This window comes from Nicotiana tomentosiformis, unplaced genomic scaffold (assembly GCF_000390325.3).
Source record: "Nicotiana tomentosiformis unplaced genomic scaffold, ASM39032v3 Un00181, whole genome shotgun sequence".
Classification (NCBI taxonomy): domain Eukaryota; kingdom Viridiplantae; phylum Streptophyta; class Magnoliopsida; order Solanales; family Solanaceae; genus Nicotiana; species Nicotiana tomentosiformis.
In genome coordinates, this window is record NW_027174740.1 from 21755 (window position 1) to 38355 (window position 16601).

General features: G+C 41.9%; 1 protein-coding gene across 1 annotated transcript; it reads right to left on the reverse strand.

Moving 5' to 3' along the window:
- Positions 1-1314: 1314 nt before the first annotated feature.
- LOC138903931 (uncharacterized) lies at positions 1315-5256 on the reverse strand. Its single transcript, XM_070192501.1, has 2 exons — positions 4898-5256; positions 1315-4373 (listed from the first exon to the last, which is right to left on the reverse strand). Exon 2 carries the CDS (start codon positions 4354-4356, stop codon positions 2794-2796), a length of 1563 nt encoding a protein of 520 aa, XP_070048602.1. The 5' UTR covers positions 4357-4373; positions 4898-5256; the 3' UTR covers positions 1315-2793.
- Between the last annotated feature and the right edge of the window lie 11345 nt (positions 5257-16601).

Genomic DNA, 16601 nt, shown 5'->3' on the forward strand with positions numbered 1-16601 from the left:
CGCCTATTCAAGCTAACCTAACGCCTATATGTCTATGGAGTTAGAATCAACAAGAACGCATTTATAATTCCTGTAAATCAACCAAGCAAGGTAATTAGGTATATGTCTATCCTAACCACGAATCCGTTCCCCGATGCCCGAGTTCAAGAACTTGCCCTACTCAATCCTATATGCAATATAGAATTCCCACTTTCGAGTTCAATTCTAGATTCGTAGATAATATTCAATTGGTGATCAAGCAATTAAATAATTAAGCGCAAGATTGAATAAATAAACTAATATGATAAATCAAGAAGTCAAAATCAATATCCGAATAACAATAGTCATGAAAGAACCACAACCCTAGAACGTGAAGTTTAGCTCCACATAGACATGGTAGCCAAACAACAAATCATACAAAGAAACATAAAAATTACTAAGTTTGGTGGGAGAAAGATGAAACTTGATGAATTCCGGCCTTCAAAGCTTTTTCCTGGTTTTTTTCCTCTTCCCAATCTGTTAGATAACCTAAAAGAGGCGTTTTTAGCTTATATATTGCGTACAAAAGTCGTGGGCCAAAGCTCTCCCATTCCTAGTCCAATTCGGCTTCAGGGATTGATGCTAAGGTGGATGCGACGCATCCACCTTGTCCTCCATTTCAATTTTTGCCTGCGAAGGCGGATGCGACGCATCCACCTTGTCCTCTATTTCTCAGCTTCGCATGCGATGGTGGACGCGACGCATCCAGCTTCACTTCTACTTCCCAGTTTCGCATGCGATGGCGGACGCGATGGCACAACTTCACTGCTAAGGTTGCATGCAGGATGATGTTTTCCTAGGTTGGATGCGACGCATCCAACCCTTCTTCCTCTAGCTAAACCACCTTTTCTTCATATTTTGCACTCCGAACACCTTAAATCGTCACACATAACTTAATTAGTCATCAAACCAATAATTACACCATGTTGGGTGTTTTAAAGATTAAATAACATCAAAAAGTGGTTAAAGCATGGGTAAAGTAACATTAACACATATCGAAATATGCCAAACATCACTACCCCACACTTAAACCTTTGTTCGTCCTCGAACAAACCATCATATAGTAGACGAAACAAAATTAAACTCTTATCGTTCAAAGCACACTGCACCTATGACCGTGGTTATTTGCTACAATTAGGCTCTAGACTATGCATCAACACACTTCCCTTTTCTTATGCCCTTCTTTAAACATATTCGAACAAAGACAACATGCTCACAACAATCCTAACCTCAAAAACCGACTCAATGTCACAATGCACTCATGGCTTGAACAACCAACATCATAGAGAAGTCTAATAACGTTACCTATCCCTCGTGAAACCATGTGCCCTCACAACAAAAGCAAAGAGAGTAGAATCAATCCACACATTCGAATCTCATGCTCACAAAGAAAATCGCTCACTCTCACAAAAAGAAGTCGCATGCATGCAGTTGGTACCATAGGCTTGCCCTTAATGTAAATCTCTACTAATGTAAGCTCGCTCGATCTAAAATCAATTAGGACTTTTTTCATGGTTGTAATGTGGGCTAAGGGACGGGTAGGATATATTTTAGGAATAGTGACTCAACTTCCTAAGCACTTTAATACATCACAAAATTACTTTAAGCGCAAATTCTTCAACACCACTTCAATTTCACAAATAATATCACCCCAACAATATTTTCTCTTTCTTTAAGCACTACTTTAATTCATACCCACTAGCAAGAATAAGACAACAATTTATTCCTCTATATTTTTCTTTCTTTTTTTTTTTTTTTTTTTCTTTTTTTTTTTTTCGCTAGTGGCGTATTATTTTACAAAATAAGTGCACCCTTCTTTCTTTCATTGGTTCCACTCAAAAGTCACCCCACACTTAGTCCCTTCTTACTTCTTTTAGCGCTCATCTAACAATTAAAGTGCTTTAAGAGGTAAAAGGATCAAAACAATGTCAATTAAGAATAAAAAGGGTATAGGCTTGTAATGTGGGTACCAAATAAAAGGTCTACAGGCTCAAAAGGGTTAACTAGGGATAGATTTTATTTGTGATAAGCAATAAGCTCAAAAAGATCAAAGAAAGCCTAAAATCATTTTTCAAACCGAGCATCACCTAAAATTTCGCTTCAACTCACATACCGGGCAAGTTCTAGACACAAGTACATTACATGGACTACACAAAAACCTCACCACACATGGCACATGACTCGCTAAGGACGGTCACATTCCGACTCTCAAACAATGCAAGTATTCACGGAGCAACGAGATATTAAGCATTAAACGCAAAGTGAACACAAGTCAAGAAAAATGAGAAATAGGCTGCAACAAAACATGCTATCCGTTTTAACAAGGCATCATCAATAATTTCAGAGTGAGAAGGGAAGATATTACATATGTAAAAGCTTAAATATGCCAGTATCAACCAAGTCAAGGTCACCTAGGTTCATCATTCTTCCTCCTTTTATTCCCTACATTCCTACTCTACTCTAAAAAGAAAACAAAATTACCCGGTTCAAACTACATCCCATGGAAAAGAACCGAGGCACAAAGAAAAACCACAGGGGATTATTACTATCTACAAAGATACTTTTTTTTTTTTTTTTATAAATAAACTAATAGATAAACTGATAGTTACTCCATATAGATGAATTTACTGCTATTTTATGCCATTAATCCAGTGAATATATTAGTACATTCATCCATACATCAAACATAAATCACCCCCACCCCACACTTAGGATTGTGCGTTGTCCCCAACGCACACAAACAAGGTAAAGTAGGGTGAGAAGGACTCCCTGAAGTCAAGGTGGAGGAGCATCTGCATCCATAGCATTCCTATCATCAACAACTGGTGCTGATTCTGTATCAGGTGTTACAGCGACCTCAATAGGCCTGTTGAGTGGAGCCTCGGTGACTATGGGAGGAACAGGAGTGGATGGTCCGGCAGTGGATGATGCAATCAGCTGGGAGATGTCTGTACCTGCACATTGAACCAGAGCTCTGAGGAGTAATGATATCTCCTTCATCATCGTGGCCTGCTCGGTCTGAACTCGGCTTAGATCCGCACGAGTCTGTCTCAACTCATCCCTGGTGGCACTCAACTCGACACGAGTCGCTATCAGCTCAGCCCTGTTCTCTTGCATATCTGCTTGCATATGCTCAAATAATTGTTGGACGGTGAGCTTAGAAGACCTTCCCTTGTTCGGCTCTAGAACATGAGTGACATCATATGGTCCTGGAGCTTTAGCCTCAATGTCATCATTCTCCTTGTCCCATAGTACTCCCCTCTCTGTTAAAAAAGCCGTTAGGGTATTAGCAAAGAACAGCCTCCACTTGTAATTCATCCTGGTTCGCTGCATTTGATCATGCATGATGGCTCCGAAGTTGAGTGGTATCCCCTCTAATAAAGCATATAATACGAGTGCGCGGTAACGAGGGACATCAGTTTTATGTTGGCATGGCAGCAGTCGGTTACAAATGAAATTTAGAGCCACACGTGCTAACGCACTCATGAATTCCTTTGCTATAGAGTGGTACTCCATACTCCCATGCTTCCATTCTGCATCCTTCCTGGTAGGGCATAGGACAGACTTAATGTGTGCATAATCTGGTGTTTTGCATATGGCGTCAAACCTGTCAGTGAGTGTGTGTGGCACCCTTAAGAAGTTATTCAGAGCTTCAGCTGACACATTAATATCTATCCCTCTTACTCGCACAATGTTTCCCCGTGCGTGACGCCAATTGGCGTAGAGCTCTCTAACAATGGTGAGGTTGGCTTTGCCATGACCTTTCAGAATGGGTCCCCATTTTTGCACCTCTCGAATTGACTGGAGAAACTCTGAGTACTTTGTCTTAAGTGGTCCGATGTTTATCGGCTTTTCCGGAATGTACTTCTTTGAAACCAATATCTTCTTATAGGCTCGGAATGCCTTCTCATTAACAAAGTATTTCTCCCAATCAACTCGGTCTATGGGTTCACCTTCGTCTTCATCACTCATGTTGATCTGTAGGTGGTCATTGTCCGAATCGGAATCGGATTCAGATTCTGTAGTAATCTTCTCCTTCCCTTTATCAGTTGGAGCACTCATTCTCGAAGCTTTTCTTTGGTATGTCACAGGCTCTCGTATCTCTATTCCTTTGCTTGGTGTAATACCCTTCTTCACTGTCCTCCGGACCAATGTTTCCTCCTCCTCTTGCTCTGAATCATCACTTAACTGCCTAGGCAGCAGTTCCATTTCCTTCTCCGTCCGCTTCCTCTTTTTCTGTGGATTTGGACCGCCCGCTGCCCTTCCGGTAGGCTTTTTGGGCGGTTGTTTGTTACCATCTTTGTCTTGTTGCTTGGATGGTTTACTCGCTGCTGTCATTTTACGAATCTAAGTACCTGCAATGCAAAGAATTCAACAATTAGCAGATGAAACAGCGAAGTTCAGCCTGAAAGCAATTGCGACAGCTTGCAGACTTCAATTTATTTGTAAAGTCATGCCATTCACTCTTCATGGAATTGTAGCTCATGACTTTCAGCAAGTATGTGATAACTTTCTTCAAAAACTCAATTTCACATAGCCCCTCACTCGACCCCACACTTATTCTCAAGCATACACCAATGTTGCTCGGTTACTCAGACTTCACCGACGCCTAAATTTTTCTCAGGGACAATTCGTCGAACATGTGGTATGCAACAAGTGTGCCTAGTTCATTCTATCAGTTGAGCAGTGCAACTACCCTCCCAAAGTTGGACGAGATGAAGGGAATTATAGTTTATCATCTCTCAACCATTACAACTACCAAGAACGACAGCCCTAAAAATCTTGAAATTGCAAAACCTACTTGTTGCTACCATTGAAGGAGGGAGGAGAGACGAATTTGGAGAGAAGCCAACGGAAGAACGAAGAGGATGATGCGTACCTGTCGCGTTTGATCTTATTGCGATACAATTTCGATGAGAGAATTCTGTTCTGCGTTCGTAGGCGTCGCCAAAACGAGACGAGTGGATGCGTCGCAAGAAACGTTTTTGTTCGAATAGGTTATCTTAAGATGTGTTAAAATATATATTACTTACCTGTGCGTGCGAGCTTTGACGCGACGCATCCCCTTGTCTTCCTTCAAAAATTTTCGGACGCGATACGGGCGCGATAGGCAGACTTCACTGCCTTGAGCAATTGGCCCGTCAATTTTTTTGCTGAGGGGGACGCGACGCATCCGCCTCGTTTTCCTTCAAAAAATTTTCGGACGCGATACGGGCGCGATAGGCAGACTTCACTGCCTTGAGCAATTGGCCCGTCAATTTTTTTTTTGCTGAGGGGGACGCGACGCATCCGCCTCGTTTTCTTGAATAAAATCTATGTCCTACGAAAAGAAAGGAGAGAAAAAAAAAAAAAAAAAAAAAAAACTAACTAACTTGGGTGGCCTCCCAAGAAGCGCCTGATTTAACGTCGCGGCACGACGCAACATGTTCTTCATGCCTCCACTAAGTCCATTGTGGTCTTGTGACGTGCAATGTCACCACCCCAATAGTGTTTTACTCTTTGGCCATTTACCAAGAATGTCGTATTGGACCCCTTTTCACACAATTCTATCGCACCATGAGGTTTCACACTAACCACTTCAAACGGACCCGACCATCGAGATTTAAGCTTTCCTGGAAAAAGCTTTAGCCTTGAATTAAACAGTAGAATTTGTTGACCTGGTTCAAACTCACGATGTTGGATATGCTTATCATGCCATCTTTTTGTCTTCTCTTTATACAATTTGGCATTTTCATACGCATGCAATCGAAACTCATCAAGCTCGTCGAGTTGTAGCAATCTCTTTTCACCGGCCAAGTCCATCTCCATATTTAGCTTTTTAATCGCCCAATAAGCTTTGTGTTCAAGCTCGACGGGCAGATGGCAGGCCTTCCCATAAACCAACCTGTACGGAGAAGTGCCTATTGGGGTCTTGTACGCAGTGCGATATGCCCATAATGCGTCATCCAGCTTCCCGGCCCAGTCCTTTCTATTCATACTTACTGTCTTTTCCAAAATCTGCTTGACCTCTCTGTTGGAAACTTCTACTTGACCACTCGTTTGGGGATGATAGGCAGTAGAAACTTTGTGCTTGACTCCGTATTTTGCAAGAATATTATTCAGCAGTTTGTTACAAAAGTGAGTTCCCCCGTCGCTTATCAACACTCTTGGGGTCCCAAAACGTGTGAAGATGTGCTTCTTTACAAAGCCTACCACAACTTTTGCGTCGTTAGTAGGAAGAGCTATGGCCTCTACCCACTTAGAAACATAGTCGACCGCCACCAAGATGTATCTGTGTCCGTTAGAATATGGGAATGGTCCCATAAAATCAATCCCCCAAACATCAAAAAGTTCTACCGCCAGTATATTTTGCAAGGGCATCTCGTGCTTCCTCGTGATAGTTCCAGTTCTTTGGCATCTATCACAATTTTTAACGAAGGCATGTGCATCCTTAAACAATTTTGGCCAATAAAAACCTGATTGTAGCACTTTTTGGGCGGTTCTATCCCCGCCGTGATGACCTCCATATGGTGACGCATGGCAGTCATGTAGTATAGCCTTCATCTCTTCCTCAGGAACACACCTTCTCACCAACTGATCTGCACACTGCCTATATAGGAATGGCTCATCCCACACGTAGAACCTTACATCATGTAGGAATCTTCTTCTATTGTCAGCTGTCCACTCTAGTGGCGTTACCCCACTTGCGATAAAATTCACATAATCTGCATACCATGGGGCTTCACCTGAGGTGATTGCCAATATTTGCTCATCCGGAAATGTTTCTTTAATTGACCCTCCTTCAGCTACATGGTTCCGGCTCTCTAATCTGGATAAATGATCGGCCACTTGATTTTCTGTCCCTTTTCGATCTCGGATCTCTAAGTCAAATTCTTGCAAGAGGAGGACCCAACGAATCAGCCTCGGCTTGGCGTCTTTCTTTTCAAATAGGTATCTGATAGCTGAATGATCTGTGTAGACGATGACTTTGGTTCCCACTAGATAGGATCTGAACTTGTCAAACGCCCACACCACTGCAAGCAACTCCTTTTCAGTCACTGTATAATTCATCTGAGCTGGATTCATAGTTTTGCTTGCATAATAAATGGAGTGAAAGATTTTATCCCTCCTTTGCCCCAACACCGCTCCAATTGCTATGTCACTTGCATCGCACATCAACTCAAATGGTTGTGCCCAATCGGGGCCAATGATAATTGGTGCAGTCACCAATCTTCCCTTCAGCTCCTCAAATGCTTTCAGACATGCATTATCAAACTTGAAGGTAACGTCTTTCTCTAGAAGCCTGCACAAAGGGGAAGAAATTTTCGAAAAATCTTTAATGAAACGACGATAAAAACCTGCATGACCCAAGAAACTGCGAATGCCTTTTATGGATGTCGGCGGGGGCAATTTTTCGATCGTCTCCACCTTTGCTTTATCCACCTGTAGACCATCTTTTGAAACCTTGTGCCCCAAAACTATACCTTCACGTACCATGAAATGGCACTTTTCCCAGTTTAGCACCAAGTTCGTCTCTTCACACCTAGCTAGCACTTTATCAAGGTTCATCAAACAACTATCAAAAGAACATCCAAACACAGAAAAATCGTCCATGAATACTTCTACATATCTTTCAACCATGTCAGTGAAAATAGCCATCATACACCTTTGAAAAGTCGCAGGTGCATTACAAAGACCGAAGGGCATTCTCTTGAACGCATACGTGCCATAAGGACATGTAAATGTAGTTTTCTCTTGGTCTTCTGGGGCTATAGCAATCTGATTATACCCCGAATAACCGTCCAGGAAACAGTAGTATTCCTGGCCAGCTAATCTATCAAGCATTTGGTCAATAAAAGGCAGGGGAAAGTGGTCTTTCCGGGTGGCATTGTTTAGTTTTCTGTAATCTATGCAAATTCTCCATCCAGTTACAGTTCTTGTCGGAATTAAGTCATTATTTTCATTAACTACTACGGTTATCCCCCCTTTCTTCGGCACACATTGAACGGGGCTTACCCATTTACTATCAGAGATTGGAAATACAATACCTGCATCAAGCCACTTAATCACTTCTTTCCTTACCACTTCTTTCATGATTGGATTTAGTCGGCGTTGGTGTTCTACACTCGGCTTGTGTCCGTCCTCCATGAGGATTTTGTGCATGCAGAAAGCTGGACTAATGCCTTTAATGTCAGACATTGTCCACCCAATTGCTCGCTTGTGCTCACGTAGCACCCTTAATAGCTTTTCTTCCTGTAATTTAGACAAGTGAGCAGAAATAATAACAGGTAAAGTGTCAGAACTTCCCAAATAAGCATATTGAAGGTGAGGGGGTAGGGGTTTAAGTTCCAAATTTGGAGCTTTTTCAATTGACGGCTTTGGTGGGGGGCCACTTGGCCTATTCAGGGGCTCAAACGGGATTATTCCTTGCATGTAACCACATGATGTATCTAGGATTCCCTTTATCTCCTCAACCTCATCATCCATCTCCAAGCTATCAAATAGCATGATTGCTTTTTCTAAACAGTCGCCTAGATATACACTCGTGTTAAGAAGTTTCTCATCCACCTCCACCACAGATATCATAGAGAGCTCCTCATAGTGGCGGGGGAGTTGGATTGCTTTGTAGACATTGAAGACTGCCTCCTCGTTGTCCACTCTCATAATCATTTTCCCTTCTCTCACTTTAATTATTGCATCGCCAGTAGCCAAGAGAGGTCGTCCCAATATGATTGGAACTTGTTCATCAGCCTCGAAGTCTAGAATAATGAAGTCAGCTGGGAAGATGAATTTTCCAATTTGCAGCAGCACATCTTCAATCACTCCTTCAGGGTAGGCTATGGACCTATCAGCTAATTGCAACATCACGGTGGTTGGTCTCGGAGCTCCCAGACCTAATTGCTTAAACAAGGATAACGGCATCAAATTTATGCTTGCACCCAAATCACACAGAGCACGTCCCACGTTAATATTACCGATTTGTACTGGAATAGTGAAGCTGCCAGGGTCCTTAAGCTTTTGGGGAAGCTTGTTTTGGACCCTTGATGTGCACTCCTCAGTAAGTGCAACCGTCTCGAACTCAGTCAATTTCCTCTTATGAGCCACTATGTCTTTTATGTACTTAGCGTACTTTGGAATTTCACGAAGTACATCCACTAATGGAATATTTAATTGAACCTGACTCAACATGGAGAGAAATTTGTTGAACATGCGATCGTCATTCCTTTTCTGCAATCTTTGGGGGAAAGGTGGTGGTGGCCTTGTAACCTCCATTCGCTCTGAACTTGCATCATCTTCCTTTGACTCTTGTGTTGCCTTAGGTGTCAACTCCCCCCAGGTATAGGTTTTTCTTTTATCTTCCTTGGCGCTTCCTCTAGTTCCCTCCCGTTTCTAAGTGTAACTGCATTAATTTGAGGGTTCTTCTCTGTATCACTGGGAAGTGAGCCTGTAGGTCTAGTATTTTGGTTTGCTGCTAACTGCCCCATTTGCCTCTCAAGATTTCTGAAATCGGTCCTGAGCTGTTGATTGTCTAGTAACAACTTTTTCAGCAAGTCATTCGTACTTTCTTCCATTTGTTGGGGTGGCTTCTGAGGTTGAGTAAAATTCCCTTGAGGCCTATACTGATTCTGTTGACTCCCGCCCCATGAGAAGTTAGGATGATTCCTCCAGTTTGGGTTGTAAGTGTTCCCATATTGCGCATGTTGATTCATAGGACCTCTGTTTTGTTGTCCCACATAGTATATAGATTCAGGATTCGTGGGGCACATGTCAATCATATGACTGTCTCCGCATAGTTCGCAACAAATAGACATCTGCTGTACATGTTGCATTTGTTGTGTTGTCATTCTATTCATCTGATTTGCCAATTTTGCTATATCGGCTCTCATGGCGGAAAAGTCATCAAGCTCAATCAAACCGGCGGCCTTCTGTTTAATTACCCTTCGTGAATCCCCCTCTCCTTGCCAATTATGGTCATTAGCAGTGAAATTATTTAGCAGGAGTTGTATTTCACTATACGGTCTTGCCATGCAACTACCCCCACAAGCTGAGTCAAGATTCATCTTTGATGCTTCATCTAACCCATCAACAAAAGTGTGACCCAATACCTCATCAGTTTGACAATGATGCGGGCAGTCTCTGAGTAGTTTCTTGTATCTTTCCCAAGCTTGACGAAGTGTCTCGCCATCCCGTTGTTGGAACCCAAGAATTTGGCTCCTCAACGACTTTGTCTTCTTAGTTGGGAAAAACTTGATCAGGAATTTCCTTGCTAGATCATCCCAAGTGTGGATAGAGTTCGCGGGCTCCTTTTGCAACCATTCTTTAGCTTCCCCCAACAGTGAAAAAGGGAATAGTGTCAGCCTGACATAGTCCTTGGAGACGTTCGGATAATTGTAAGTGTCCGTGATTTCCAAGAAGTTCTGAATATGCCTCTGCGGGTCCTCATGAGATAGACCCACATATTGTCCTGTGGACTGAATCAGCTGTACCATGTACTGTTTGAGTTCAAAATGCCCAGTGATATCAGGCTTCACAATAGCCTGAGTCATATTCGCAAGATTGGGCCTTGCGGCTTCGATTACCGGACGCTCTTCATTGCCTGCCATATCTATTGGCTGTGGTTGGATTGCGATGTCCAAATCTCTTTCTATTCTCGTTCTAGCTTCGTGTTCCCTTCTCACTCTATGTAATGTTCGTTCGATTTCTGGATCAAGAGGAATGAGGTTGTTTGCACTTCTACTCCTCTGCATTCGAGAGTAAACCCTGCGTTGACACAAACCAGGCAAACTGAAAATTAAAACTTGAAAACAAATATCTAATAAAAGCTTAACTTAGTCACGTAGCTAATTTCTAAGTCCCCGGCAACGGCGCCAAAAACTTGTTGCGACCAAACACACTCACGCAAGTATACGCGGTCGTCAAGTAATAAAGTGACTCAAAGTCGGATGTCGAACCCACGAGGACTTATGATTAGCTATTAACTAAATTAGCCTATCTTAATTATCTAAATAAGAATTAAATCTAAAAATATTTTATTCTAACTAATTAAATAAGAAAAATATAAATAATAAACTTTGAACAGAGGAAGAGCAGATTTTAATGATATCAATGTAATGAAAACGATCTAGGGTTATGGTCTATCTAACAATCCTATTGTATTCTTCAATTGAATTGACCGACTAATTTATCTAGCTTATTGGTTGACAGGGTTAATATTGCTCATAAGAATCTGTCGAGTTCTTACTCGCCTATTCAAGCTAACCTAACGCCTATATGTCTATGGAGTTAGAATCAACAAGAACGCATTTATAATTCCTGTAAATCAACCAAGCAAGGTAATTAGGTATATGTCTATCCTAACCACGAATCCGTTCCCCGATGCCCGAGTTCAAGAACTTGCCCTACTCAATCCTATATGCAATATAGAATTCCCACTTTCGAGTTCAATTCTAGATTCATAGATAATATTCAATTGGTGATCAAGCAATTAAATAATTAAGCGCAAGATTGAATAAATAAACTAATATGATAAATCAAGAAGTCAAAATCAATATCCGAATAACAATAGTCATGAAAGAACCACAACCCTAGAACGTGAAGTTTAGCTCCACATAGACATGGTAGCCAAACAACAAATCATACAAAGAAACATAAAAATTACTAAGTTTGGTGGGAGAAAGATGAAACTTGATGAATTCCGGCCTTCAAAGCTTTTTCCTGGTTTTTTACCTCTTCCCAATCTGTTAGATAACCTAAAAGAGGCGTTTTTAGCTTATATATTGCGTACAAAAGTCGTGGGCCAAAGCTCTCCCATTCCTAGTCCAATTCGGCTTCAGGGATTGATGCTAAGGTGGATGCGACGCATCCACCTTGTCCTCCATTTCAATTTTTGCCTGCGAAGGCGGATGCGACGCATCCACCTTGTCCTCTATTTCTCAGCTTCGCATGCGATGGTGGACGCGACGCATCCAGCTTCACTTCTACTTCCCAGTTTCGCACGCGATGGCGGACGCGATGGCACAACTTCACTGCTAAGGTTGCATGCAGGATGATGTTTTCCTAGGTTGGATGCGACGCATCCAACCCTTCTTCCTCTAGCTAAACCACCTTTTCTTCATATTTTGCACTCCGAACACCTTAAATCGTCACACATAACTTAATTAGTCATCAAACCAATAATTACACCATGTTGGGTGTTTTAAAGATTAAATAACATCAAAAAGTGGTTAAAGCATGGGTAAAGTAACATTAACACATATCGAAATATGCCAAACATCACTACCCCACACTTAAACCTTTGTTCGTCCTCGAACAAACCATCATATAGTAGACGAAACAAAATTAAACTCTTATCGTTCAAAGCACACTGCACCTATGACCGTGGTTATTTGCTACAATTAGGCTCTAGACTATGCATTGAAACATGGGCAATCATTTCCTGGAGATGGTAATGGTAATTTTTCTGTTGGGAGGCAGAATTGGAACCTGAAATTTATGGATGCTACCTCTGCTGCTCAAGCAGCGGCTGAGTTTGCAGAACATGCAAGCCTAGCTGCCTGAGGTGTTGTAGAACTTTAGAGGGAATATTGGGTTGATGGTGGTGGTTCATGCCACTTAGGTTTCAAGGATGAAAGGTTGGAACAAGGGCAATTATTTCCTTGAGAAGGTAATGGTAATTTTTCTATTGGCAGGCAGAATTGGAACATGAAATTTAGGGATGCTACCTCTGCTGCTCAAGCAGCGACTGAGTTTGCAGAACATGCAATCCTAGCTGCCATAGCTGTTGTAGAACTTTAAAGGCAATATTGTGTTGATGATGGTGGTTCATGCCACTTAGGTTTCAAAGATGAAAGGTTGGAACATGGGCAATCATTTCCTAGAGATGGTAATGGTAATTTTTTTGTTGGCAGGCGAAATTGGAACATGAAATTTAAGGATGCTACCTCTGCTGCTCAAGCAGCGGCTGAGTTTGCATAACATTCAAGCCTAGCTGCCAGAGCTGTTGTAGAACTTTCAAGGCAATATTTTGTTGATGATGGTGGTTCATGCCACTTTGGTTTCATGGATGAAAGGTTGGAACATGGGCAATCATTTCCTAGAGATGGTAATGGTAATTTTTCTGTTGGCAGGCAGAATTGGAACATGAAATTTAAGGATGCTACCTCTGCTGCTCAAGCAGCGGCTGAGTTTGTAGAACATGCAAGCCCAGCTACCAGAGCTGTTGTAGAACTTTCAAGGCAATATTGTGTTGATGATGGTGGTTCATGCCACTTAGGTTTCAAGGATGAAAGGTTGGAACATGGGCAATCATTTCCTAGAGATGGTAATGGTAATTTTTCTGTTGGCAGGCGAAATTGGAACATAAAATTTAAGGATGCTACCTCTTGAATTTGCATAACAATCAAGCCTTGCTGCCAGAGTTATTGTAGAACTTGCAAGGGAATATTGAGTTGATGATGGTGGTTCATGCCACTTAGGTTTCAAGGATGAAAGGTTTGAACATGGGCAATCATTTCCTAGAGATGTGAATGGTAATTTTTCTATTTGCAGGCAGAATTGGAACATGAAATTTAAGAATGCTACCTCTGCAGCTCAAGCAGCGGCTGAGATTGCAGAACATGCAAGCTTAGCTGCCAGTGCTGTTGTAGAACTTTCAAGGCAATATTTTATTGATGATGGTGGTTCATGCCACTTATGTTTCACGGATGAAAGGTTGGAACATGGGCAATCATTTCCTAGAGATGGTAATGGTAATTTTTCTGTTGGCAGGCAGAATTGGAACATGAAATTTAAGGATGCTACCTCAGCTGCTCAAGCAGCGGCTGATTTTGTAGAACATGCAAGCCCAGCTACCAGAGCTATTGTAGAACTTTCAAGGCAATATTGTGTTGATGATGGTGGTTCATGCCACTTAGGTTTCAAGGATGAAAGGTTGGAACATGGGCAATCATTTCCTAGAGATGGTAATGGTAATTTTTCTGTTGGCAGGCAGAATTGGAACATGAAATTTAAGGATGCTACCTCTGCTGCTCAAGCAGTGGCTGAATTTGCATAAAATTCAAGCCTAGCTGCCAGAGTTGTTGTAGAACTTTCAAGGCAATATTGAGTTGATGATGGTGGTTCATGCCACTTAGGTTTCAAGGATAAAAGGTTTGGACATGGGCAATCATTTCCTAGAGATGTGAATGGTAATTTTTCTGTTTGCAGGCAGAATTGGAACATGAAATTTAAGAATGCTACCTCTGCTGCTCAAGTAGCGGCTGAGATTGCAGAACATGCAAGTTTAGCTGCCAGAGCTGTTGTAGAACTTTCAAGGCAATATTTTGTTGATGATGGTGGTTCATGCCACTTAGGTTTCAAGGATGAAAGGTTGGAACATGGGCAATCATTTCCTAGAGATGGTAATGGTAATTTTTCTGTTGGCAGGCAGAATTGGAACATAAAATTTAAGGATGCTACCTCTGCTGCTCAAGCAGCGGCTGAGTTTTTAGAACATGCAAGCCCAGCTGCCAGAGCTGGTGTAGAACTTTCAAGGCAATATTGTGTTGATAATGGTGGTTCATGCCACTTAGGTTTCAAGGATGAAAGGTTGGAACATCGGCAATCATTTCCTAGAGATGGTAATGGTAATTTTTCTGTTGGCAGGCAGAATTGGAACATGAAATTTAAGGATGCTACCTCTGCTGCTCAAGCAGCGGCTGAGTTTACAGAACATGCAAGCCTAGCTGCCAGAGCTGTTGTAGAACTTTCAAGGCAATATTGTGTTGATGATGGTGGTTCATGCCACTTAGGTTTCAAGGATGAAAGGTTGGAACATGGGCAATCATTTCCTAGAGATGGTAATGGTAATTTTTCTGTTGGCAGGCAGAATTGGAACATGAAATTTAAGGATGCTACCTCTGCTGCTCAAGCAGCGGCTGAGTTTGCAGAATATGCAAGCCTAGATGCCAGAGCTGTTGTAGAACTTTCAAGGCAATATTGTGTTGATGATGGTGGTTCATGCCACTTAGGTTTCAAGGATGAAAGGTAGGAACATGGGCAATCATTTCCTGGAGATGGTAATGGTAATTTTTCTATTGGCAGGCAGAATTGGAACATGAAATTTATGGATGCTACCTCTGCTGCTCAAGTAGTGGCTGAGTTTGCAGAATATTCAAGCCTAGCTGCCAGAGCTGTTGTAGAACTTTCAAGGCAATATTGTGTTGATGATGGTGGTTCATGCCACTTAGGTTTCAAGGATGAAAGGTTGGAACATTGGCAATCATTTCCTGGAGATGGTAATAGTAATTTTTCTGTTGGCAGGCAGAATTGGTACATGAAATTTATGGATGCTACCTCTGCTGCTCAAGCATCGGCTGAGTTTGCAGAATATGCAAGCCTAGCTGCCAGAGCTGTTGTAGTACTTTCAAGGCAATATTGTGTTGATGATGGTGGTTCATGCCACTTAGGTTTCAAGGATGAAAGGTTTGAACATGGGGAATCATTTCCTAGAGATGGTAATGGTAATTTTTCTGTTGGCTGGAGAAATTGGAACATGAAATTTAAGGATGCTACTTCTGCTGCTCAAGCAGCGGCTGAGGTTGCAGAACATGCAAGCTTAGCTACCAGAGCTGTTGTAGATCTTTCAAGGCAATATTTTGTTGATGATGGTGGTTCATGCCACTTATGTTTCTAGGATGAAAGGTTGGAACATGGGCAGTCATTTCCTAGAGATGGTAATGGTAATTTTTCTGTTGGCAGGCAGAATTGGAATATGAAATTTAAGGATGCTACCTCTGCTGCTCAAGCTGTGCCTGAGTTTGTAGAACATGCAAGCTCAGCTACCAGAGCTGTTGTAGAACTTTCAAGGCAATATTGTGTTGATGATGGTGGTTCATGCCACTTAGGTTTCAAGGATGAAAGGTTGGAACATGGGCAATCATTTCCTAGAGATGGTAATGGTAATTTTTTTGATGGCAGGCGAAACTGGAACATAAAATTTAAGGATGCTACCTCTGCTGCTCAAGCAGCGGCTGAATTTGCATAACATTCTAGCCTAGATGCCAGAGTTGTTGTAGAACTTTCAAGGCAATATTGAGTTGATGATGGTGGTTCATGCCACTTAGGTTTCAAGGATGAAAGGTTTGAACATGGGCAATCATTTCCTAGAGATGTGAATGGTAATTTTTCTGTTTGCAGGCAGAATTGGAAAATGAAATTTAAGAATGCTACCTCTACTTCTCAAGCAGCGGCTGAGATTGCAGAACATGCAAGCTTAGCTGCCAGAGCTGTTGTAGAACTTTCAAGGAAATATTTTGTTGATGATGGTGGTTCATGCCACTTAGGTTTCGAGGATGAAAGGTTGGAACATGGACAATCATTTCCTAGAGATGGTAATGGTAATTTTTCTGTTGGCAGGCAGAATTGGAACATGAAATTTAAGGATGCTACCTCTGCTGCTCAAGCAGCGGCTGAGTTTGCAGAATATGCAAGCCTAGATGCCAGAGCTGTTGTAGAACTTTCAAGGCAATATTGTGTTGATGATGGTGGTTCATGCCACTTAGGTTTCAAGGATGAAAGGTTTGAACATGGGCAATCATTTCCTGGAGATGGTAATGGTAATTTTT